Source organism: Typha angustifolia, chromosome 10 (genome assembly GCF_048772165.1).
Source record: "Typha angustifolia cultivar Huaian chromosome 10, ASM4877216v1, whole genome shotgun sequence".
NCBI classification, from domain to species: Eukaryota; Viridiplantae; Streptophyta; class Magnoliopsida; order Poales; family Typhaceae; genus Typha; species Typha angustifolia.
Window position 1 is genome coordinate 12,004,518 of NC_133248.1, and position 24,292 is coordinate 12,028,809.

The 24,292-nt window shown below is 38.2% G+C and overlaps 4 protein-coding genes and 1 long non-coding RNA gene across 5 annotated transcripts; 2 read left to right on the forward strand and 3 right to left on the reverse strand.

The window, feature by feature from the left end:
• Positions 1–2,316: 2,316 nt before the first annotated feature.
• On the forward strand, positions 2,317–4,773 carry LOC140768255 (uncharacterized). The gene is made up of 7 exons (XM_073108468.1): positions 2,317–2,541; positions 2,625–2,735; positions 2,941–3,009; positions 3,474–3,605; positions 4,012–4,089; positions 4,172–4,300; positions 4,392–4,773. The coding sequence occupies exons 1-7, from the start codon at positions 2,341–2,343 to the stop codon at positions 4,575–4,577; spliced, it is 906 nt and encodes a 301-aa protein (XP_072964569.1). The 5' UTR covers positions 2,317–2,340; the 3' UTR covers positions 4,578–4,773.
• Positions 4,774–5,100: 327 nt separating this feature from the next.
• LOC140768254 (uncharacterized) lies at positions 5,101–12,144 on the reverse strand. The gene is made up of 16 exons (XM_073108466.1): positions 11,976–12,144; positions 11,851–11,900; positions 11,651–11,711; positions 11,141–11,236; positions 10,899–11,048; positions 10,396–10,527; positions 9,549–9,676; positions 9,181–9,223; positions 8,165–8,248; positions 7,637–7,678; positions 7,399–7,469; positions 6,869–6,922; positions 6,690–6,795; positions 6,518–6,586; positions 6,017–6,160; positions 5,101–5,340 (listed from the first exon to the last, which is right to left on the reverse strand). Exons 1-16 carry the CDS (start codon positions 12,108–12,110, stop codon positions 5,212–5,214), a joined length of 1,494 nt encoding a protein of 497 aa, XP_072964567.1. The 5' UTR covers positions 12,111–12,144; the 3' UTR covers positions 5,101–5,211.
• Positions 12,145–14,022: 1,878 nt separating this feature from the next.
• LOC140769076 (1-aminocyclopropane-1-carboxylate synthase 7-like) lies at positions 14,023–15,614 on the reverse strand. Its single transcript, XM_073109626.1, has 4 exons — positions 15,447–15,614; positions 15,222–15,350; positions 14,974–15,134; positions 14,023–14,901 (listed from the first exon to the last, which is right to left on the reverse strand). The coding sequence occupies exons 1-4, from the start codon at positions 15,612–15,614 to the stop codon at positions 14,028–14,030; spliced, it is 1,332 nt and encodes a 443-aa protein (XP_072965727.1). The 3' UTR covers positions 14,023–14,027.
• A 2,269-nt stretch (positions 15,615–17,883) lies between these two features.
• LOC140769288 (dof zinc finger protein DOF3.1) lies at positions 17,884–18,444 on the forward strand. The gene has a single exon (XM_073109953.1). The coding sequence runs from the start codon at positions 17,884–17,886 to the stop codon at positions 18,442–18,444; it is 561 nt and encodes a 186-aa protein (XP_072966054.1).
• Positions 18,445–19,805: 1,361 nt separating this feature from the next.
• Positions 19,806–23,030, reverse strand: LOC140768987 (uncharacterized). The gene is made up of 3 exons (XR_012105828.1): positions 22,886–23,030; positions 20,451–20,550; positions 19,806–20,114 (listed from the first exon to the last, which is right to left on the reverse strand). It is a non-coding gene; the product is annotated as an uncharacterized lncRNA (long non-coding RNA).
• Positions 23,031–24,292: the final 1,262 nt, after the last annotated feature.

Genomic DNA, 24,292 nt, shown 5'->3' on the forward strand with positions numbered 1-24,292 from the left:
AACTCTCGCGTAGCCCAAATTAACCCCCCCCCCAAATTTCCACCCCACCGACGCCACCGACGGTGAGCTTAACCGCGGGTAAGCGTACCGACACTTGCCAGATCAACCGCGTGTCCCGAACATAACCTCCGAATGTAACCAGATTTACCAAAGCACCATTATTCCCGCGATGCGCGGCTCATCACCGTTCGATCTCGGAGTCATCCTAGTTTGACCAGGATCCGCTAAGATCGAACCGACGGTCAAGATCTCTGCCAGGCGTCGGCAGGGAGGACCGACTGGGATCATGCCATGCACCTGATGGACGGTCCAGGTGGGGCCTGGGCTCACTGATCACGCCATGCTTACCTTATGAAATAAATGGGCATAAATAAGGGTATCCTCGTAAATCCACCTAGTTTGGAATCATAATATATTGCTGGAATATTTGGGTTGACACGTCCTTTTTGCAGTAACACACGCTTATATCAGATAAAATTTAGACGTATATTCCTTTCTTTTTTAATCTTAGGGTAAATTTAAAATAAAACATAAAATTTATTAGGCCGGATTGAGACAAAGACTAGTTAATACAGAGGAGACAACAGAGTAATTCAATCTCTATCAATGTTTTCTACTTTCTCTCTAATCATGAGAGCCCATCTACACCTCCTTTTTAAACATATGTCCACTTAATAACACTAAGCATTAAGATTAACTTTTATTTCCTCTAAATTAAAAAAAAAATAGAAGAATTATACTTGCAGTCTTACAACAACCACGTTTAGATTTGCCGGCTTGGGCCTGAGTGTGAAAGAGACAAGAACTCCACTCCTTAGAAAAACTATACATTTATATTTAGTTTGGTAGATTTTTATTTTTATTTTTTTAAATCATAGGGGGTATGAAGAAGGTATCAAGTAGTGTCCAACTTTTATAATGTATTTTAATTACTCTTAACTAATTAATGTGGGTATAAGTTAGCATCTAATAATATTATAATAGTTTTTTTTTAGTTTCGGAGATTTTGGTGGAACCTCGTCACGTTACGCATGAGCCGCCTGACGTAGAATACACGTAGAAGAGTTTAGAATCTTTGACTTCATGGTACTTGGCAGCCTATGGTTGGCTGTAAATCATGCGCAGCTATTAAAATAAAATGTGCGTGTATTTATTTTTTTTCCTTTAAATTTGGGGAAATTCTTATGTAATGTTATGCGCAAGAATATTATCAAGTCATGAATCCCATTAATTTTGTAGATTATATTGCTATTAATATTTTGTAGTCAAGATTTGGTATTAGATAAATTAATGCATTAAATAATTTTTATGAGTAAATCCAGACTCCTCCCCCACTAATCTTACTACTATCGTAACCTCCAGATTACTCCACGGTTTGCTCGTCTATTGTGAAAAGGAGATTGGGCCCAGAATATGTGACAATTTCTCCATCACAAGCATAAAAAACTGGAAGGAAGAAAGAATTAACGATGTGTCCAGCTACCCATGGAGGAGGATGGGGATACCATGATGCTTTCCTCTGAAGAAACAGACCAGGGTAGTAGTTGAAAAGACTTGTTTGTAGTGAGGAATTGACACAGTTGCCTTCTAACAAATCTATCAATAGGTCATTCTGGAGTTGGCATTTGATAAGGGCCTATAACTACTGATCACAGGACTGCTTAATCTTTTGGGTAGGTAAGATTAGGCCACTGCTTTCGTTGGGATTAGTACTTCACAACCATTTGACATTTCTCATCCAAAACATAATTACTAATTACAAGGATCAAGTTCGGTAATTAGGTTGTATTATCTCATTACGAGAGGTCGTAGTCCAAATTCCCCAGTGGGCGTTAGGATTGATATAAAAAGAAAAATCACTAGAGTGTTATGTACTTTACTTATATGCGCATAGCTTATTTATTGGAATAGTTTTTTTTTGGCTCAATTATCTAGCATATATTTATTTATATATTAGCCAATTCAAAGGCCTTAATACATATTAGGCCCATTAAAAGCCCAGACTATTGCTTGGTTGGGTTTCATCACTCATTCGGCCCAAATCCAAAGTACCACTCCCGTCCGTTAACGAACACGTCACGCATCCAACGTGTAAATTTTTTACTGGCTCAAAGTTCCAAGCGAGAGCTTACGTGTCATCGAGTATTCAAATCTCAATATTTGCGGAATAGTCCGCATGCGGTGGACAACAGATCATAATCTATTTGGTGCTGGACGGTTACTGATAAATATGCATAGAAACTCCTACGCGGTTTATTCGTACGTGAGAAAAAAAAAACTCCGTGAAGCTAAACCATAAGTATACGGACTCCGAACCCGAAGCTAACGAGAGAGAAAGAAATGGCGAGAGATCTCCTTCTTCTTCTACCCCTACTAGTACTCTTCTTGTCTCTTCCCTTGTCGATCGCGGCGCCTAAGAAGCCATCGGCTTCGGCGAGGAGGGAAGACATCCCTTTCATCAAATGCCAGGTGTGCGAGAAGATCGCGCACCAGATCTATTACCAGGTCCAGAAGAAGGAGGCGGAGATTTCTCCCAAGAAGGTAGCTTCTGATAACCACATCTCTCTTCTTGTATCTTCTCTTTTGTGTTCTTAGATTGCTGGGTTGCGTTGGATTGGGATTAGGTTTCGGAGTTCCAGATCATCGAGATCGCGGAGAACGTATGCAATTTGAAGAAGCAAGAGGCTGATTGGATCCTCCAGATCGATATAGTAGAGAAAGGAGATAAATTGGAGGTAACTGAGTAAATTTCTTAGCATTTCAGTGTTTCCATGAGCATGGTCTTCTAAATCTAGTTGGAAATTTGTAAGATGCACTTTTTTCCTCAAAAATAGGAAAGAGAATAGCTTGTAAGATACATCAAAATGTCGTTTTTAATGCATTGGAGTCGATCGGGTATGCGGGTTGAATTAAATCTAACCCTATGAAATTGCTTTGCAGTTAGTTGAGCAAGGTGTGGAAGGACAATGTAATTCAGAATGTAAGACTATTGAGCGTGCGTGCCAAGAGGTGAAGACTCATTCTTCCAATGCATTTGAATTCCACTCATACTGCTGCTGCATGTCATGTTTAATTTAGAGCTTACTTGAATATAGCATTTTTTTAATATAGTTATGGCATGAACTGCGGATTGCCCCTACTTCACTAACCCATAAGTTCCCATAGCAAATAAACTTCACTTGATGCTGAGATATCGAGCCTATGTCACACCAAAGGTATACACCTACAATAAAGAAAAGTTAAATGGAAAATAAAAAAATATGATGGCTTAATGAGTAATGATTGATGGACAGTTGCATGAAATAGCTCTCAATCTACCACTGATAACTAGTTTGTGTCTTTGCGATATTTGTGGCCTCACAAAGTACATAAATCTTTCTTGTAATTATGCTGTTTTTGACTCTTCATTTTCCTATTATATTAGATTCACCAATCTGACATTCAAACTCTGTGCTTTTGATTATTCCTTGCAGGTGATAGGTTATGCTGATACTGATGTTGCTGAATTTTTCTATAAAACAAAGCCTTCCATCAAATTGCTGGTGAATTTTCTCTGCAATGACCTTTCTAAAGCGTGCTCAGTTGTGCCACCACCAGTTCCACAGGTTAATATCAGACCTTTCCTTTTTGTATCTGTTTACGTCTTATAGTATTGCATACCTGTACAAATTCTTTGAAAAAGATTACATAAATCACGGCTAAAGTGGATTTATTGACACTTAGATGAGGAGATGAGACGGTGCTTTCTTTTATCATTGCTGTGTCATATAAAGGGTCCAATTCTTACTAGTGTATATATGCTTAAACTCATGCTCCGCATATATTGCCTGCAAGAATATAACATTACTTCATACTGGATAATATCCTTTTGTATTAATTGGGCAATTATTTGAACAAAGAAAAGATATAATCTGGATAATCGTTTCAATGGACCTGAGACTATCATGATTATGCATTTACGTACATCTTTCTAAGCTTTGTTCTGTCCCTGAATTCTCTCGTGGTCTGCAGGATAGGATTCCAGGAGAACCCTTTCTTGCAAAGCCATCTAAAGATGCTGAAATGGAAAAGATCTTGAGATCAATGGAGGTAGCCTTTTCTTCCGGAGATTAACAGAGAAGCTTAATACCTTCTAATTTGATAAAATATCTTAAGCTGTTATAATTCACAGGGTCTCCCAGGAGCTCCAAATATGAAAATGTTCTCCCGAGATGATCTGATGAACAACAATTTTAATGCTGATGAAGATGATGAAGATGATGATGATGATGATGATGTAGAGGACTTCCCCAAGAAATTGGTAATATTTACTATGCTCTTCTTCACAAAAGAAAAAAATCAATTATTTCTGTACTTCAATATTAAATTACTTATCCTCTGTTCAATTTCAGGGTAAAGTTTTGAAAGACAAAGATTCACGAAAGAGAGACTTGAAGCAGAAGATCCTGGAAGGAGTCACTAAGACTACAAAGCAAATGAAAAGGCAAGTAAATAATGTATCACAAAAGTTTAAGAAATGGTGGCAGGGAAAGAAAACAACTCCAGTGTCGTCAAAAACTGGGAAAAATGAGCTTTGAAGACCAAAGATCCGTTCATTCTGAGACTGGCTCATGAAACTTCATTGCATTAATTTATAACCCCAAATTTAGGAACATAATGAGCTTAATTTGCTTGAGTCGCATTTTTGGGTTGTGGGCACAGCCCACGCCAAAACTTAGAGAACTTCGTTTGGATCTTTACGAGTAAGCAAGCAAGTCATTAGATTGGTTTGAAGTTGTTAGCAGCAGAATTTTCCTGTAAAGAGTGAAAATTAGTGGAAACCATGATTACGAACAATTTTGAATATTCGACTTGTATCATCCGTGATTTATGACTTAGAAGTACAGATTACAAACTTTATAAACTTTTTTTCCCTCCTTTTTACTAGAGTAGATACCACAACAATATTCTCTGAATAAATTCGTCAGCATTAACACCCTTATTCCTCCTGAATAATTGGGACGAAGGTTAAAAAGTTTCTTATCGAAGGCAGCCTTTTCACAAGGAGATTAGCCATGTATATAACTTTTAACCACCTATTCGAGAAACAACAACGGAAAATGCTCAGCCCCAAGTTTAATCATCATTAGCATAAACCACAGCTGGATAACTCTTCCAAACATTATTGACGTGTCTTAAATATGATACACTTCGTCCGTAAAATAGAGACATTTAGCCAGTTTCAGTTGCTCTCCTGATCGAACCAGAGTCTGGCCATGGTGCACCTGCCATTACTGCTTCAATTTCCCAAGTTTCTCGAGGGCAATTTGTAAGATTCTTGCAGCCTTCGGCCGTGACGTACTGCAAAGTGAAGCACATTAGCAAGAAACATAAATAATAGACATTTGTTCATCTTCTGAATGCTTCAACAATCATTTTATTTTCTAGCTTCGGTAAATTCTAGGTGTACCCACTTGGAGGTCAATAAACAAAGCCTTATCAGAATAATAGATCATGTAGGCACACCACAAGCATCTTAAATCTTCATGAAGTACTAGCTTTTCTTTTCCTTTCTTTCTTATAAGACAACTTTGCACTAAAAGGAAGCTACTGTGGAAGGTACACGGTTTTTACACACCGCTGCAAGAACTAGGTAGCTGAGAAATGAGATGTTTCTTGCGCAGATCCTATTAACACAATAGAGTAGAACTTATTTCTGAATTGATTTCAGAAGCACAATATCTATTAAGAGAATCCAGAGTCTTGCACAAATATATGTAAGTGTAATATCAGTAACCTGACTAGAAAATCCAAGTTTTGGAGACTGCCGAAGTGTACTGATGTTGGTATGGATGCATGAACATTTGGTATGGATGCATGAACACCCATGTATATGACTACCATATGGATCCAGCTGCTTTTACTTCTTTCAAGATAGTCATACATGTTATAAAATCTAGCATTTTAAATAACTTGGAGATATTGACAACATGGATGGTGCACAAGTTAGAAAACCAAGTCTGATTGAGGGACATACCACATTGCTTTCAATCCGGACTCCACCAAAGTTTCTAAATCTTTCAAGTTCTTCATGGTTAAAGAACTTTGAAGTAACAGAATTTTCCATTGCTGGAACCAGCAGAGCATCAATAAAATAGCATCCTGGCTCCACTGTGATTACCTATAAAAGAGATGATATAATCTCAAGATGTTCTCAAGAATGACATGGTCACATGATTTCATGCTGTGTAGATGTAAAGAAGAAGATGATGTGTGATGAAAAAATACAAGCTACAAGCAAATAATTTATTTTTCTTAAATTGTCTAGATAAAGATTCTTTGGATAAGAGATAGTCAAGATTCTCAGGAAACACATCTTATAATCAACATGGGCAAGGTACCTAGCTTTTTTAAATTTGATTAAGTAATAAGTAGTTTTTTTTTTTTTGAACCAATCTAGGTTTAATTAGTCTCAATGTCATCGCTTTGCTGTAATTTTATTCAATTTTCAACAGTAAACCAATAAATGATTACTAACCATGCCTTCTTGAAGTTCTCTTACGGACCGCAAGGCACTTAATCCTGGTTCTTTAGGTCTTTCCATTCCCTGCATTTAGGATAAATATTGATGTCATTGTGAAGGAAGAAAAGGGATAAACCAACATTGAACTACATGAAATATCTTAATTATCACCAGAGGATTCACTGACCTTAGCATAGCCTCCTGGATCATGGGTGTCAATTCCAAGAAAGTGTCCAAGACCATGAGGCATAAATATGGCACCTAACCTTTTGGACATCATGTCATCAACATCACTGAAACAAAAAGTCTTTTAGCTTAGTATGTTTTCTGTACAATATAGTATTGAGAAAATTCTGTTCTACATACCCCAGGATTAACCCTTCTTGCTTCAATGACTCAAGGATAGTCTTTTCTGCTAGCCTGTGGCATAATATATCATTAGGCAAGCCATTAGTAGATAGCATATGTAAATGTTGACAATGATATGAGAAAATAAATGTGGAAAAAAAGTTATAATTTATAAACATTGAATAAGCCCAACCGACTCATTAGATCTTATGATTAGAACTTAGAAACCTAATTAATCACTGCAGTAACCATCTGCTATATTACCAAGGTAACTGACATGCCAAAGCAGCTGGATAATGCTGGAAATCATGCATCTTACAAGATAAGAATTTTAAGGATGGAATTTTTCATCCAAAATAAAAATGTCTACATGCTAAGATCAGATGCCTATTATTGGCATATAAATTACATATGGAATCATAAACTACTTTGCAACATATTCTGTAAAAAAACAAGCTCTATTAACCAGAGAGTGAAAAATAATAGAATGCAAATTGAAAGTAGAGATGTGTCTCACTTAAACTTTTTAGTTAACTATCCACCCTTACTTGTGCATATCTACCCAGCTAACTCCAGGTCGCATTGCTAATATAACACCATTGTGAGCCTTAAGAACAGCCTGCAGGGCAACTGAATGCATTATTCAGAATATTCCAAGAGTTTATCAACAGTCAACAATACAAATTCAAGAAGAAGCACAAAGTCTCAGAACCTTGGCAAGTAAGTTCAATTGCAAGAAGAATCTATTCTATTAAGAACATCATAATTTGAAGATAAAGTACTCACATTGTAGACTACAATCTGATCCTCCGTGAATTTGCCATTAACCTAACAAGGAATAAGCTCATCCAGATGAAAACAGTTTAGATTTAAGAGTTGTACACAAAAGAGTAGCATTTCCAAACAAGCGAGTTCTTACATTAAAAAATAGGTAATATTCAATATTTTATTCATCTGGTGCTATTCTTAGTCCTATACTCACATTGAAGCTTCCCTCCCTCCCTCTCTCGTGAATAATACACCAATCTTTGTCATTTTTACTATATCACTCAAACTAGTTTATAGATTACATGCAATGATGCAATGCAAAACTATCCCAAAAGGGTCATGTCATCACCTCTGATGCATATGGTTCATTGCCATTGTTGATATTAGCCAAAGTATAGCAAATTACAGTATAGTCTACAAGATTGGACTTAAGAGTAGTAAATAATCATGTGATACTAATTAAGCATAAAAACCTAGATAAAAAGCAAAATAATAATAATTATAATAATAATAATAACAATAGAACAGCTAACCAATTCCACTCACAGGAAAGGAACATGTTATGTCAGAACCATAAAAGTGATACTCAGCTCCCATATCCAACAACGCCATGTCTCCATCTTTCAGGGTCTGAAACAGATAGATCATATGATGGCAATGGTACACCATGAACCACAATTTGTATCAATGAGTTCTACTTTATTTCTAAAGGACGAGTGATCACAAACATAAGAAATATAAGTGCTAATCTTTTCAAAATTGATTCTTGATAGAATATGTTAAATGTGAGGTAGTAAATAAACTCTGCAGTCAACATGAACTTGTTTGGCGGTAATATTCAAAAGCACTTGCTTGTTAAATGTGGGATCAACTTCTAATTAGAAATATTGTATATGAACCAAGAAGAACATAGCATTTCTATGAAACATTTGTGCATCTTAAACAACTTAAGAACATGTCTTTTTAGCTAAATCAAGTAATCCTTTTAGCATTTTAATTTTTTAACATCTAATGTACTGTTATCACTTTCATGCATCTTCTAACCTAAAGGTCAAATAAGTCGGTCAAGTCAGATAAAACATATGACATGCAACAGTGTTTACCAGCCATTTTTTCCAATCTAGCCAAATCTTTTCCCAGCAAACTTTTCACACAAACCTAAGCCCAAGCCCGACTGATTTTAATAACTTCCAGAGAAGCCAGGCTGGGCCTAAAATCTCACATTCAGGTCATCCTGTCCAGTAATGCAGATAATGCTAACCAAGCCACCAATTCTTATAGCAAAGAACCTAAAAGTCCCGAGGGTTTTTATGCAGAATCTAAATACCATCTAATAGCGAGAAAAGATCATCTTTAACATCGGTTAATAATTGATACTTAGTAGCATAACTCTGACCTAGAATCAAATGAAAATTGGATAGAAGCAGATAGCACCAGGGCCAATGAGATTTCCGGGAACAGTGTATGTGCATAGACATGCATGCCTCTTTTAGGTGGAAAGAAATAAAAATGAGAAGCAACATAATGTAATAATGCAGATAAGACCAAAAAAAGAATCATACTCGATCGTTTGGAGCAGCCGCATGGCCATAATGTAGAACAGAGCTGTGAATCAAGCCCAACGTCAATATAGCATCAATAGGAATATGACAGAAATTGAACACCGCTCATGATTTTGGGCAAGTAATCTTACTTTGACAAGGTAATAGGTGTAGCTTAGAAGAAAAATGTTAGGGTCAGGTCATTTTAGCAAAACAGCTTCTACCTATCAAACTGATGGTAAAAGATGAAACAAATATAAACATCATGATCAGCACTTTGGAATTTGGACTACAGCTGTGGCGATATATACTGTCACTGAGTAATAAGACTTTTGCTTTTTTAAGCTCCCAAAAGCATATGATTGTCCTGCGCATGGCTAAGAGATTACCTGTTTTCACCAGTAGCACATATACATGTATATGAGCAATGCCTGCAGCCACCATACATATAGATGTGATGAAGGAAGGTACTTTCCAACTGATATTCCTTCATTCCTGCTTTCACTTTTCTCATGACCTAGTAAAATGCAACATGAATCAGAGATCAAAATGAAGTAACCTTTTGGGTTCGCAAACTCAATTTCCAACAACATATAAAAAATAAAGAACTCCATTTGAAGCCACATATAATTCTATCAATTTAATCAAAGAACAAATTGCACCATCACAGTTCCAAGATTTTAAGGTTGAGTTTAAATAAATAAAAAAATTGCTAGCATAGCTAAACTTAAATTATTACTGGAAAAGTAGAAAAACAACCAAAGAGTCTCTTAGTCAGGATCGTCTTTCTTGTTTCTGATTACAACTAACTCGGTGACATCCTTGAAAGTGAAAAGAAAGCAGACAAAGTTGAGGTGGCTGTTCTGCTTTAGACCTACTATTTTCAATGTATTTGCTTATCTGATATAACTGTTCTGCTTTCTAACCCCAAAAGATATTAAGTTTGGAGGACTAAACTACATTTCTATATATTGATTAGAATTTAGAATTGCCTGCATTGTTGTGGTAATGAGATGACATGTCCTAGAACATATAAATCGCTATGCAGAACTAGTATACCATGCAAGATATACATATAGCAACAATCAAAAGAATACATTCAGCAGTAGCATAACACAAATACGAGAAACTTACAAGAATGTGCATACCTCAATATGTGCTTCTGAGCTCACATCATTGGCATACATTCAGCAGTATCATAACACAAATACAAGAAACTTACAAGAATGTGCATACCTCAATATGTGCTTCTGAGCTCACATCATTGGCATACTGAATAATGGCTAGTTCCATTCCAGATTTAAAAACACGGGATTCGGTCAAAATAGGATGAAGGGTGCTTAGATCAGAATCAAACTTCTCCAGCTCCTACAAAATTATGAAAGTTACTTAACAGTGTGACTTGCCCTTTATGAAGTAACCACATCAATATTGTGTGTAATGCATCTGATGATCAAGCACGATCAATAATCTACAGTGAACTGGAAAGCGAGATGGTAGGTTAGAGTGGCATGCTTGGCCTGTTCAAAAGAAGATTCTTTCACAAATAAAACTCTCATTCACCAAATGCAAAGTAAAAGTTGATGTGGTGTCTAAAATCTGATTGTTATATATATAAGTACAAGAATCTCAGAGTGATCCCATAAGGTTCAGCAGCTTTTAGAGGGAAAAAAAGAAGAAGAACATCATCCATTCTTTTACTTGGCAAAGAGATGGCAAGAACTGCCAAGTTCATGTACCTCAAATCCAGCAGGCTTTGAGAACTTGCTGCTGTCTGTGTTCATCCCATACAAGAGAAAAAGTAAAGGTTTCCCTAATTTTTCACAACGATCATGTAAAACTTGAACCATCTCATCAACATAGAAAACCACGTCAACCATGTACTTTTCCTGAAATACAAATAAAAAAGTTCGAGCAGTTTCACATGATAATAACCAGGGAAATAGTTAGTGTTATAGAGAAGTTCTTATAAATGAATCACCTTGAAGTAAGATAATGGTTTGATCTCACCCAACCAAACAGCATAATCAGCAGGTAACCTTGGAGCAAACAGAAGAGACTGCCCAGACGTAATGTCCTTCAGGAACAACAAACCTTCTCTTAGCCAAATATAAAAAATTAAAGAATGCCAGCTTGAGCCATCATAAGAACATAAAAAATGATAAACAACAACCAGGAAACATAAGAAAGAATGATCAAATGTACTAGGCTTTATTTCAGATTTCATGCATGCAAGCTTTATGTACTAGGAGGCAAATATTGCAGAGGAAAATCATAGGATTTCAAATTTGACTTAATGAGTTGTCATCTTCCCTTATCCACAAATAAGCTAAGGAAAAATTAATCATCATCTCCTAAACTATCCCATACGAATTAATAGCTCCATGGTGGAGAAGAAACCCCAACTTATTTAAAATAACTTTCTAAAGCCGAGATAAATTAGCCAAGATAAATGCCAGTAAGCAAGCAGAAGCTCGACGAGTAAACTTACAATGGCACCATAGAAACCTGGTTCTGTTACTCCAAATAAATAAGCAAAATAACTCTCTTGCCTGCAGGTTTTAGCATAAATTATAGAAAATAAACTTCAGGATAAGCATTTACAGAAAAGATCAAACATAAATCTTTAACCAAAATCCTTAACGAACACACGATCTATCCCGTGCCGCGAAGATCGAGATAGGCGAATACCTGAAAAGCTCTACATGATCCGTGCAATATCTCGTCTGCTCCTCCCCTCCCTGAGAAAAAGATCGAATCAAGAACGTGGTGAATTGATCGAATGGACCAAAGGGGGTGGTTAAATGGGTTGCTACCTGGAGAAGAACGAAACCGGCAAGGGGACGAGAGGAGGCGGCGAGGTGATCGCGAAGGGCTCCGAGAAGCTTCTCTCGGTTGTGGGAGAAGAGCTCCATGGGGATCTCCGGAGGAGATAGCGAAGAAGGAGCCATGAGAGAAACCGGGAACAGACCTCGCTTGGGCGTTGCGTCGCAAATGGCACTAGTTTAAGTACAGTGATACGTTGGCTAAACGGGCCGGCTATCCAAATTATAAGGGCCCAATGGGTAGAAAATTTTTCATCCAACCCAGGAAGAAACGGATCACTCAGAGTATTGGTAGTCATTCCCTGCGATCATGGAGGTTGGAGATCGAAACGGATTGCCTCGAGGCCATCAGATGCATGCAGCAGATAGAGCACAGCCCTTGGTGCGTTCGTAACCTGGTGCAGGAGTGTGTTGAGCTCGCGAATGAATGTTTGGATGTAAGGCTTACTTACGTAGGTAGAGAACCAAATAAAGTTGCTGACTGGGCAGCTGCTAAGGCTAGCGTGGCCTCTGGCTTCAGCTCTTTCGAGCGGCCAAGCAACGCACCCCCAGAACTTTGTAACCTTATCGTTGTCGACGCGGTTACGTATCGACAGTCAATTAATCCATAGCTGGGTATAGCTCATTGACAATCAAAAAAAAATATGAGATCTAACCAACCAACTCTAGCTAGAGTTGGTAGATACTTTTTTATGATTATAGTTTCGACTCTAATTCTAAAAAATATTGTACGGAGAAAATTATTTGGTGGTTTGGTAACTTGACTTGGTTGATAGCTCAGCAGTGTAATTGGCTTAGAGAAATAACTCAGCAGCACGAATGCTTAAAGCAGGTCTCAGCGGTATTTAGTTCAGAGTAATTGTTCGACGACGTATATGACTTAAAAGCCTAGATTATGCAGCTTACTATATTGGTTAAAATCTTAGTGAGGCTTAAATGCCTCTGTATATATAGAGGGTTGATTTTTTTCAGTCCATATCTAGCCTTCAAATTCATAAATGATAAAAAAAGACTATGAGATCTATTCTAACCCAAATAATTATTATGGAGAAAATTATTTGATGGTTAATAGCTTAGCTCAATAGCTTGATTAAGTTGATAGCTCGGCGGTGTGGTTGGCGTAGAAGAACATCTCGATAGTGCAACGATCCAAAGTAGGTATCAACGATATATAATTTAAAGTAATAGTTCAACAACACACACGACTTAAAACCTAGACTTTTTAACAAAAATTTGGTGAAACATATGGGACTCTATATCTAGGAAGAATTTACCCTTTTTCAGCTCGTAATAAAATAAAATAAAAAAGCTAAGAAGCTAAGTCAACGGAGGGTTTAAAAAATTTGAAAATCCTAGTCAACGGAGGGCAGATGTTTGACTCTATAGAAAGTCAAACCCACCAGCCTGCCACGTCACCACATTTGACAACTGAAAGCCACAGGCTGGTAGTTTTGTTTCTTACCGATAACAATTCTTAGCTGTCCAATGAGCGAAGAGCAATCTTCAATCTCGTGGAGAGTTATATTTCTCTAAAGATTTAGCAATTGCCAACTCTCATCACCTCCAGTCTCGTAGAGAGTTTAATGGCAAGTCTCTTGATGAAGGGATCCACAGTTGACTAATGATTGATCTTAGGAACCAATATGATCCTAAGTATCATACCCCCAACTTCTATGATTCCAAAGTATCATGCAAGCATGCCACATATAATGGCAGTTCTTTGATGCCCTGCTCTTTTCCTCTGCTTATGAAGCCATGGTTTAGCCAAGCCATCCTTAACTCCTCAATAGTCGTGCATTCGCTGTTATTTTTCCTTGTCGAACAAACTTGCAAGATATATTTGCTAAGGTCAAGGCGACAAGCTTGTCTGCAAGAGATTATTTATCAACATATGACAAAACCTCCTCACAAAAATAAAAAGAGACCAAAAAGAAAAAAGTTACAAGGTTTTTAATCCTTTTAGGAGATAACCAAGCTTCACATAATGATGTTATTATAAAAAAGAATCAAAAGGATGCCAGGAAAAAGATCTAAAAGTACTAATTAAGAGAGCCCTTGACTTGTTCCTCTTCTCTTCTGCATGAAAGAATTTATCCTCCTCAATGCAACTTCTAGTGTTTGTAGATTCATATTAGCAAAGCACACCCTAAACCAGCCAGCATCAGAACAATGGCTTGAAGAGCCTGGGGATATGTTAAGCTTCACCTCATTTAGTATCAAGTTCCAAAGTTTCACTTCTCCTTCTCTTGTGGGCACTTCAAGCAAGGGTCCCAAGTTCATCCAGCAAAAGAGGCCACCATTCCCTTGTAAACACTCAATTCCAGCTGCCTTTAGCTCTTCAATTATGTACTCATACCTCTTTCTCAGCCTTTCTCTATTAGTCCTTATGTAATTCTTGGTGAATTCCTCATCAGACAGCATTGAAGCCAACATCCTTTGGGTCTGTGATGACACGAGTGTGAAGCTTGACATCCTTCTTGCAGTTGTCACCACCTCATTGTTATATGAGTAGATTGTGCCAACTCTAAATCCAGGCAGGCCAAGATCCTTGGAAAGGCTATAGACAATGTGAACCCTCTCGGAGGAGCTCCGACAATCTTGCGCTTCCACAATTTCTGCAATGCTGACGAATTCAGGCTGTGAGAATACTGAACCTGAGTAGATCTCATCTGATATCAAGTGTATGTTCTTTCGCGTGGCGAAGTCTAGGATCACTTCAAGCACAGATCTTGTGATTGCGGTGCCCAACGGATTTGAAGGATTTGTCAATTGAATCCCTCTTACTCTTATCTTCGCCGCTTCTGCTTCAGCATAGGCATCTTCTAAGGCTTGGAGGGTAATCTGAAATCCATTTGAGCTGTTGCAGCGGACTGGAATGATGTTAACTCCTGTTCTCCATCTCAAGTCTCTATCAAACCTGAGAAAGAATTTTGTGAGGGACTTAAAAGTTGTACAGAATGAAAACTAGATGCTAGCTTATAGCTCTTACCCTGGGTAATAAGGAGTTGGAATTAGTAAAGCATCTCCTGGGTCTGCTAAGATGAAAGTTAATAGCTCATTTGCCGCGGTAGCACCAGCGGTAAGAACAATCCGATCGGAGTCGAATTTAGTCCTTCCTCCTCTTATTTGTTCCATAAAACTTGCCATTGCCTGAACATATTGATGGCTATGTATCATTTCTAGATAAAATAAAGTTGTATGAATAGTTGAGGCTCGAAATTCAGATAAAGATGCTACCTTTCTAAAAGTTTTGAGCCCATGATAGTCTTGAAACAAGGCATTCTCTCTGAAGCTAGAGATTCCATTCCCCCACTTTGATGCCTCTGGGTGTTCCTCTAAGTAATTCTCCAGCAGATCAAATGAAACCTGTTCAAGTTAACCAACACCGCCAATAAGTTGAATAAAAGTGATGAAATCCATAAAGGTCGAGTTGTCAATTTGCATGCAAAACTGATAGCTCACTTGGTTCTCTGCCAATCCCATCTGAATCACTCCCGAGGGGTTAATGATAGGATCATATGGGTCTTCGTCATAAGCTTTCCAACCAGCAAAGTAAGGGGAGTCTTCTCCGTGTGTATCAGAAGTTGCGATCTTAGACAATGGAACACTAGGTTCAAACACCAATCCCATGAATAGAAGCAGTGAGTTTCGAACAGGGGAAGAATGCAAGAAACTGTTGAAATTTGCAATCCAAAGCCTCTCCAAAAGAAGCCACATTTATAAGACCAAACTCCTAGTCGCATGAAGATGATATAAAAGTTCAAGACAGCTAATGATTGGTTCTGTCTCGCAACAACAACATCAAATTAAATCTCCCACTTAAATGAATTTTAGACAGGCTGTTTTATGATGCCATCCCTCTCATCTCATAGAAACTTCCTATATCCTCATTTCAAGAAAGCCTATTTATATATATAAGCGTGGTGGTTGATGGCATTGGTGTATGCAATTATCTCCATTTTTTTCCCATTTTCTATTCGGATCAAAGCCCAGTTGTAAGGCATAGTTCAAAAGACTGTAGTGGTCCAGATTAAGCCTAACATTGTGGCAGAAAGATTCACCATGAACTTAAAAGACATTGTAGATTGTCCCAGAAGAATATTTCTGTGGATTGGCACAAAGATTTCATTCTTTAGCTCTTCATGGAGGAGAAGAGCTGGTACCGTCATGGGAGCAAATAGGTAAAAGGCAACAAATTAAAGAAACCCAAGTCACAGATAGCAAACCCTGAAGCCATTTTAATAAGCTCTGCATGATCCACGAGAGCAGTTTTTTATGTGCTCGCTGGAATTACGAGACTTTGTTTATATATATGTTTCTATGTATCAGATAAACTTTGGATTATTTTGTGCAGCCTTTGTGAAAATTTAGCTTCATAATCAAATATCTCCTTAGAACCGGACATTCTTCGAGTTAATCATGAAACTGCTTCCTCTTATGATTGGGAATCAAACCAAATAGAGATCTTCTGTTTGATTTATTTTTTTGTTTATCAAGATTTATAGTCTGTGATTTCTATCTCTTTATAACATGAGATGCGTGCATCTATATAATCACACAAATATAATGAAGTCACCCAACAATTAGATTATTACTTTATTCATATATAGAGATGCAAAATAAAGAGGGTCAATTGGGCCTTCAGTGATCTTATCTTTGGGCCCATTTTGGATCCATTGGATAAGTCACCTAACAGACCTTGGACTTGAATAGTAGGAAATGTGAGCCCATCCTGTAACGAATCCAAATGCAGATAGCTATCCGATATCATCAGAATAAATCCTTGAACAAGAATAAGCTCCCAGTTGAATTCGGACGCTTGCAATTTATGGCGACGTCTTGTTCCAAATGAAAAGACTGCAGGAATTTGTCTCTTGTCTTTTGTTCTCGTACGCCTTTTCCCCTCTTCCTATTTGTCGCCTGTTTGGTTCGATACCGGAAATAAAACGTGCTTGCTAATTCGTGCTATCCGGATCTGGCTGCTGCTGTTATCCGGTCTACCGCTGTAAATCAGGAATAGTGAAGGGAGAATTGAGAAGTTATCCTAATCTCGCACAGATTAGGCAGGACACTATTCTCGCATAAGGCTCGCACTTATTACGCAAACTCGGAAACTGTACGCCATGAGCAGTTCCCGTCGTCGTTTTCCGGTTGATGGCGACTGGACCCCACACGCGCCACGCCTCCACCGCAGTGGTCGCCTGGGGGCGCGACACGATGGGACGCCACGTCTCCTTGTGGGGCCCACTAGCGCCGTTTCCCTAAATTGCCCTCACCCCTCGCATCTAGTTTTCTTATTCGATATACAGTTCGAGACAATCGGATCAATTCTAATTGTTTATGCTAGTTCCCCGATAATTATTTATACTGGTAATAATTACATGATATATTATAAGAACCATAAGTCATGTTAGACCAAAGTAATCTTCATATATATATATTAATTAGGATAACCACAAGTACTTATGCTGAGGCACCTGCCATAAGATCACACTAGCACAGCAGCAAATATTTCCAAACCTGAGAAAAAAGATTTTCTCTCTCTCTCTCTCTCTTCTTGTCTCTTTGCAGCTCCTATTTCCTTTGTCCTTCTCCAGAATCCTGCAATCTGGAAGTCTGATAAGCCTGCATGGCATGCTGCTTACCTTTGACCCAGAAAGAGAATTAATTCTGCCATCTACTTGTCCTGGATGATTCCTATTCCTTAGAACAGGAGTAATCCTCTCTGCTCCAAAACAGTCAAACTAGTTATTTTCCTGTCTCTGCCGCTGTCCTTGGAATCATAAAACCCCACCTCTTACCACTCTTTTATCTCTCCCACACTCTATCTAATCAACAAAAGCCGAGGGAGACCCAATTGAGAAGATCTCTTTCTTTGCTCCTCCTCTTCTTCCGAAAGATGCAAGACCCAAAGCCAATCCAATCCTCCAACGCCACCCAGCAAATACCAGAGCAGGAGCAGCATCTCAAATGCCCAAGATGCGATTCCACCAACACCAAGTTCTGCTACTTCAACAACTACAACCTCTCCCAGCCCCGTCACTACTGCAAGTCCTGCCGCCGCTACTGGACCAAAGGCGGCGCGCTCCGCAACATCCCCGTCGGCGGCGGCTCGCGCAAGAACTCCAAGCGCGTCGCCGCGTCCTCCAAGCGCCTCCCTACGTCGTCGTCGTCGTCCTCCAACGCCAAGCACGAGGCCGAGACCGTCTCATTCGCGTGCCCCGCGATCGACTCGGACTACAAATTGCTCGACATGAACGGGAGCTTCAGCTCGCTTCTCGCGTCGAATGGGCAGTTTGGGAATTTCCTGGAGAGCTCTGTGGATAGTACTGCGACTGAGAAGCCAATGCAGGAGCCGCCTATGTTGGACAACTTTCTGGGCCTGCGTGGAGATTCCGGAAGTTGGGATGCGGGTTGGAGTGATCTCGTTATCTATAATTCAAGCTTGAGCTTCGATTGAGAGAGGTAGGAATGGAGTGTTGGTATTAATATAGCGTAGTAGTTTTCGTTGTTTGACCCTGTCACGACTCACGAGGAGATGGAATTATAAGTTTTGGCAGGATGGTATATGTAATGCTGGGATTACATTTTACTAAATATTATAGCATCTTATGGGTCTTCTTTTCTTCCTTCTCATTTTAAAGTTCTTTCTTTCCTTTCCTTTTCTTTTGCAATGCTAGAAACAACGGGCAAAATCTGTTGCAATATATGCTAATAGTCCTAAGTTATTGGTTGGAGATGACGTGGAAATTCCTTATTCCCTGTCTCAATTGGTGTTGACGATAAACTAGTGGAATGTTATCCTTGTTCCTATTACCTGCTTGTTCTCTTAGTTCTATGTTCCTTGCACCCAAGTTATTTTCTTGTAACTAGACTGTTCTTTTGACGCGGACATACGATATGCATATATGCTTTGATGTGATCTTATTAAATTATGGAACCACTCATCATACTGCCCTATTTCCAACTTATAGAATTTAAGAAACCGTACTAAAATATCAGCATGTCTATTTTCCCCCAAATTAAAATAAAAGAAAAGTAAACTCAGCATGCCTGCTATCATGCCTTGAGGGCACTCGAACCGGAATGATCTCAATGCTTGTGCACACTCGCATGCCTTAACCTTTACGCTCCAGGCAATGAAGCTTGTGTAGGAAAAACAGAGCATGCCCTTTTCTATACCTTATTAAAACTAAAATATTCCAAACACCAAACCATTTGCTGTAGCAATACTCACGTTCAAATCGTTTAAGAATATATAGAGAAAAGTAAGACCCAAGATTAAAAACACAAGAACCATAACTATAACGCAAGAATACACAGTGATTCATTCAACATGGGACTACATCCATGGGCACGGAAATAAACAAATTCACTATTAAGAATATGGAACACAAGTAGAGAATGGTATACAACAACATTTCAATAGAAGTTCTTCTTGCTTGACCCTCACTTAAATAATCATGTCCTAATTATCATCTCTAATCAAGCTTGGAGACCTTAGACTAGAAAACCCAGAGAGAACCTTTTAAGTCCCTCTCTTTATATATGTCACCCACCAAACTCAAATGACATGAGTCAAGTAAACTCAAATCAACATAGCTCACTCCATGAGTCTATAGTTTGATATCACAAATCCAGCAGATTGCATGGCATGCTAGGATGATGCTTGGATTGAACTAGACAAAAAAGACCAGTGTGATCTTAAATATTTACATAGGATGATCTGACAACAACAAATGATCGTAACATACATGAAGGTACAAAAATAAACAATTAACTTATAATCAAACAATTACATTCTGGCAAGTACAATATCGAACTCAGAAAGTTTGTACAGATAACAAACAAGAGAAGAACAAATAATGAAATGATAGAATATAGAAAACTGGATGGTAGCTTATACACAGAGAAAATAGAATTGAGCAACGGCATGGAATGTTGTCATCCATGTATCTTAACATATGAAAGTTTATGGGCAAATATACAACATTACGCTTAAATATCAAACACTTCCCAACAACTAATCAAACAAGATGGTAATGTTAACCACTCTTGAGTTGAACACAACGACAAATTGACCTGCCAAAAGATGAAAATCTATTCACTGCGTGCACAGCAGCTGAAGAACTGCAACATCCACAAAATTGCAAACAAATGTCAAAAAATATATGATCAAGTAAGCTAAATAAATTCAGCAATATAGAAAACAGAAGCAGCAAATGATTATAAAGCCTTCTATTATAATATAGGCAAGATTAAATCTAGTTCCGCTTAAATGTAACAGACTAATAAATCTGAAATTATAATTAAAATATGTGACCAACGAGAACAATGGATCGACTACTAAACTTAGATAAATTAAAAGCAAGCTAAAGATAGGTCTAGACTTTAAAAACTCATAGATGGCTGCAGAATTTAGACAAACTAAGGTGTAAATGATAGCAAAATATTATTGGATCTCACCTGATACGAAGGATAGTGTTTAACCTTAATCTTTGACTTCATTATCAACTCTGGGCACCAATAGTCCTCACTAATAGTCCTCGATCTATTAAAGAAAATCCTAAAACAATAGTAAATATATAAGACAGAGCTACGTGATAAGGTAGATTGACAAAAAGCATACAAGAGTTATGGAGGATTTTAGCGAGAAATAAAGGGTGAAAATCCACAATGACTGTGGGAGCGAGTAGTGTAGAATGGAGAGGAGAGGAGAGGAGAGGAGAGATTTATACGGAGAAGAAAAGTGTTGATAACCTTTCAAAGATGATTGCCTTCTAGGAGCTGCATAGGGTTTTACAATGAGAAGGGGAAGACCGAAGTTTCTTTTTTGCGAGGTCTAAAGATTGAAAAGTTAAAAAATTATGTTGGAAAGTCCAAAGTTTTTTTGGGAGGTCCAAAAATCGAGAAACTAAAGAGTTATGTTCGGAAGTCCCAAGATTGAGAAGAAGTTTAACAGTTTTGTTACGAATTCCCATAAGATTGAAGCAGCCCACTAATCTAACCTAACCGAAATGACTACCTAATCTAATAATTGATCCAATGATCAATCAAAAAGATTCAAACATCTCTTGCATATTAGGTTAATATTATAATTGCTCAAATAAAACAAGTGAATAATCTAATTGAAATTGATGCCACATCACCTTCTTACAAATCCAAGCAAGTATAATGTACACCCCATTTCCATCTGAACTTTGAAAATTTGCAGGCACATTTTGGAGAAAATTCTTTTCCTAGTTGTAGCAGTGGATTCAGGACGAAAAAGAATGGCTACTTCACATGAAGGAGTGCATAAGTTCGCAAAATAGATAAAAATGAAATATTGAGATGCACTGTAAGCTTTTTTAAACACCTCCGACATCCAATGCAAGCACAGTGGGCAAAAGATTTTTGCAGTTCCTAGCAAGCCCCTTGGCTCCAACTTCGGGTCTTCCATATCGGTAAAGGTACTGATTACATCATCCATCAGAAAATTTTCTTTGTTGGCACTATCAGTTACCACATCTGGATTCCAGAAACTCGTACGAGGCTATCTATATCTAGGGATTCTATCCCAATTTTCCTGAGGTTGGGAATCTGTCTGCGTTGATGGCAACACTAGGTTCAATGACCACAAGATTGAGACTAGATAGAATCTTTGGATTAATACAATTCAACAAGACTTTATGGATAAAGAATGTGGGAAGCTCACGCTCAATGCAGTTCAATGGCAGATCCTAAGATGAAGAAGATAAATTTTAGGTTCCATAAGCCCCCACAACATATATTAAGTTACGAACTTGAAGGGAAGGAAAATACTCATTTAACTTGTTGAGGTCCTCATCGTCAAATCTAATGATTTCAAGTGTTAGACTAGCTAGTATTGGCATAACAGCCTGTCTCTTGATAGCAAAGAATTTCTCACCTCTAAAGGGCATTCCTAAAAAAATAGAATGTTGCCATACAAGATAAACATAACATTTAAATTTAAGACAAGTTGGAATTTTTTAAATCAGAATATGAAAAGGCTAGTTTAGAACCAAGTGTAGTATGTCTCTCATAATCTTACCACTGAGGCTATATGTAATTTTATAGTATCTTACTGGTTTTTTTTCTTTAGCATGATTTATTAACCTTTTCTGCACAAGCCGCTCCGGTATTCTTCCTCCTTACAAAATAAGAAACCCCCAATAAGCAACTTTGGTATTGCATAAAGAGACTTTGTATTATGCCAAAATGGAGTAAGGTGCCAAGGTACAAAGACACTATGAAATGAAAGCCCTAAATGTAGTCCTAGGCTTTTCTCAAATAACAAGTTCTCTCCGCACCATCCTCAATAAATTTTTAAATTGCGGACATCATCAAATTAAATATAGTTACATACCTACCAAGGTTTCCAGAATCGAAATCGGTATCGGCCGTCCGGAAAAATGATACGTATTGACCGTATCGGCAATATGGACCGCTCATATCGGATCGGACTATTTTTTAATTACGTAAAATTTTAAATATTATTTAAAAATACAGAATTTTTTTTAAAATTTTTTAAAAAAAATTAGAGGAAAATAAGAAAATAAAAATTACTCACCTATGAAACCTAAAAACTTTTAAAAAATGTATTAACTTACTTAAAATTTAAAATTTTGATGAATATTGAGCTATCTCTTTCCCCTCCCTCCTCTCAAAATTCAAAATTTACTCACACAAATAAGGTTTCCATTTTTTCTTTACTTCTTCCCCCTTCTCTCTCCCTTTCCCCCTCTCTCCAGGCTCTTAGCAATTTGTGATGGCTGCTTCACCGCAGCAGCAACATCAGAGGTTGTCGGAACTACTAGATGCTGGAAGAGAAAAAGAGAGGGAATGAAAGGAATTAAAAACTTAAAAAAAAAGTAATAAAAAAATTCATCTGGAGTCACCGGAGGTCGAGGTAGTCGGATCTTCGTTAGAAAATATCATCGGAGGTTGAGATCGCCGGAGATCTAATCGGTCGCTAGTGGAAGAAGTGAGAAAGAAGAGAAAAGGAGAAAGAAAATGACAGAGAGAAAAGAGACGAAGAGAGGCGGGTGGAGGGGTGGGGTCAGGGTCGGGTCCCACCCGTTTCCGCCAGTTTCGGGTGGGATCAACCATATGTTTTGGTCAATCGCACGCGGGTCAGCCGAAAGTAGGAACTATGATACCTATCCTCCAAAATAAAACCAGTTCCATCACTATCAAACCTTCCCTTCAAAGGACAAGGTATCGAGGACACCAGCAACGGAAGAACATATATGTAGTCCTAGAAAATTAATAAAATAAACAAGTTTTCTCTTGGACGAGCTCAATAAAATCGTCAATTGTGTTCATCACCAAAGCATTAGCAAGACATATCTAATATTTGGAATAAAGCACACTTGGCTGGTCGGTTTTGGGGTTAGGAGAGACAGAAAGAAAGAAAGATCCTTTGGGCCTCAGATTATAATTGCTCATATCTCGCATATATAATATCGATATAGATGCATATCAAGACCCTACATCGTGAATCTAAATGGCTCTTTCGTCTCTACGGAGTGCTACCTAAATAAACACGACCATTACAACGACAATATCCCTGAATGTTACCAAAGAAACTTCCCTCAAATGTCCCACCTTTTGTTGGTTATCAAGAACAATCTACTATTCTAATTTAAAAGCCTCAATAATGAAGACACCAGGTCCAAAACCAGTTGAATATTATATTGGAAATATCTCAACCTTTCGAAATCGATATCACCAATCCAAATGGTCGAAATAATAAGTTAAAAACAATTACACAAGCAAGAAGAGCTTAAATCTTTCATATACTCCTATTTTCCCACATGCTCAGGAATTGAAATAGCAACTATATACCTACTAAATCAGTTAATTATCTAGCTGCGGAGTGCGGGAGTCGAATAAGATCAAGGGGAATCGAGAAGGACTCACAAAGATCCAAGATGAGACCCAACGCCTCCGACCGTCGCCTCCACGACTGCGCCGAGTAATCCGGCACCACGACCGATCTCACTCGTCCGCCGAAAAGCGGAACCCGTCGCTCCAGGAAATCAACGGCGGTGAGTTGGAGATTATCGGAGTCCGAATCCTCTGCGAGCCGACCGGGGACCGACCACATTCTCGACTGGTGAGGAGGGAGACGAGGTTGACGACATGGGTTTTGAAGGGGAGTGTATGTTCCCGAGTCGCCATGTCGCGAAATCGGAGATATCGTTGGTTGGGGCCGAGGATTTTTGACGGCTAGGATTTGGTAGGAGAAGGATCGGAGGGTGTAGGATGCGAGGCAGCAGTGAGCGAGGTCGGTTGAATCGGTG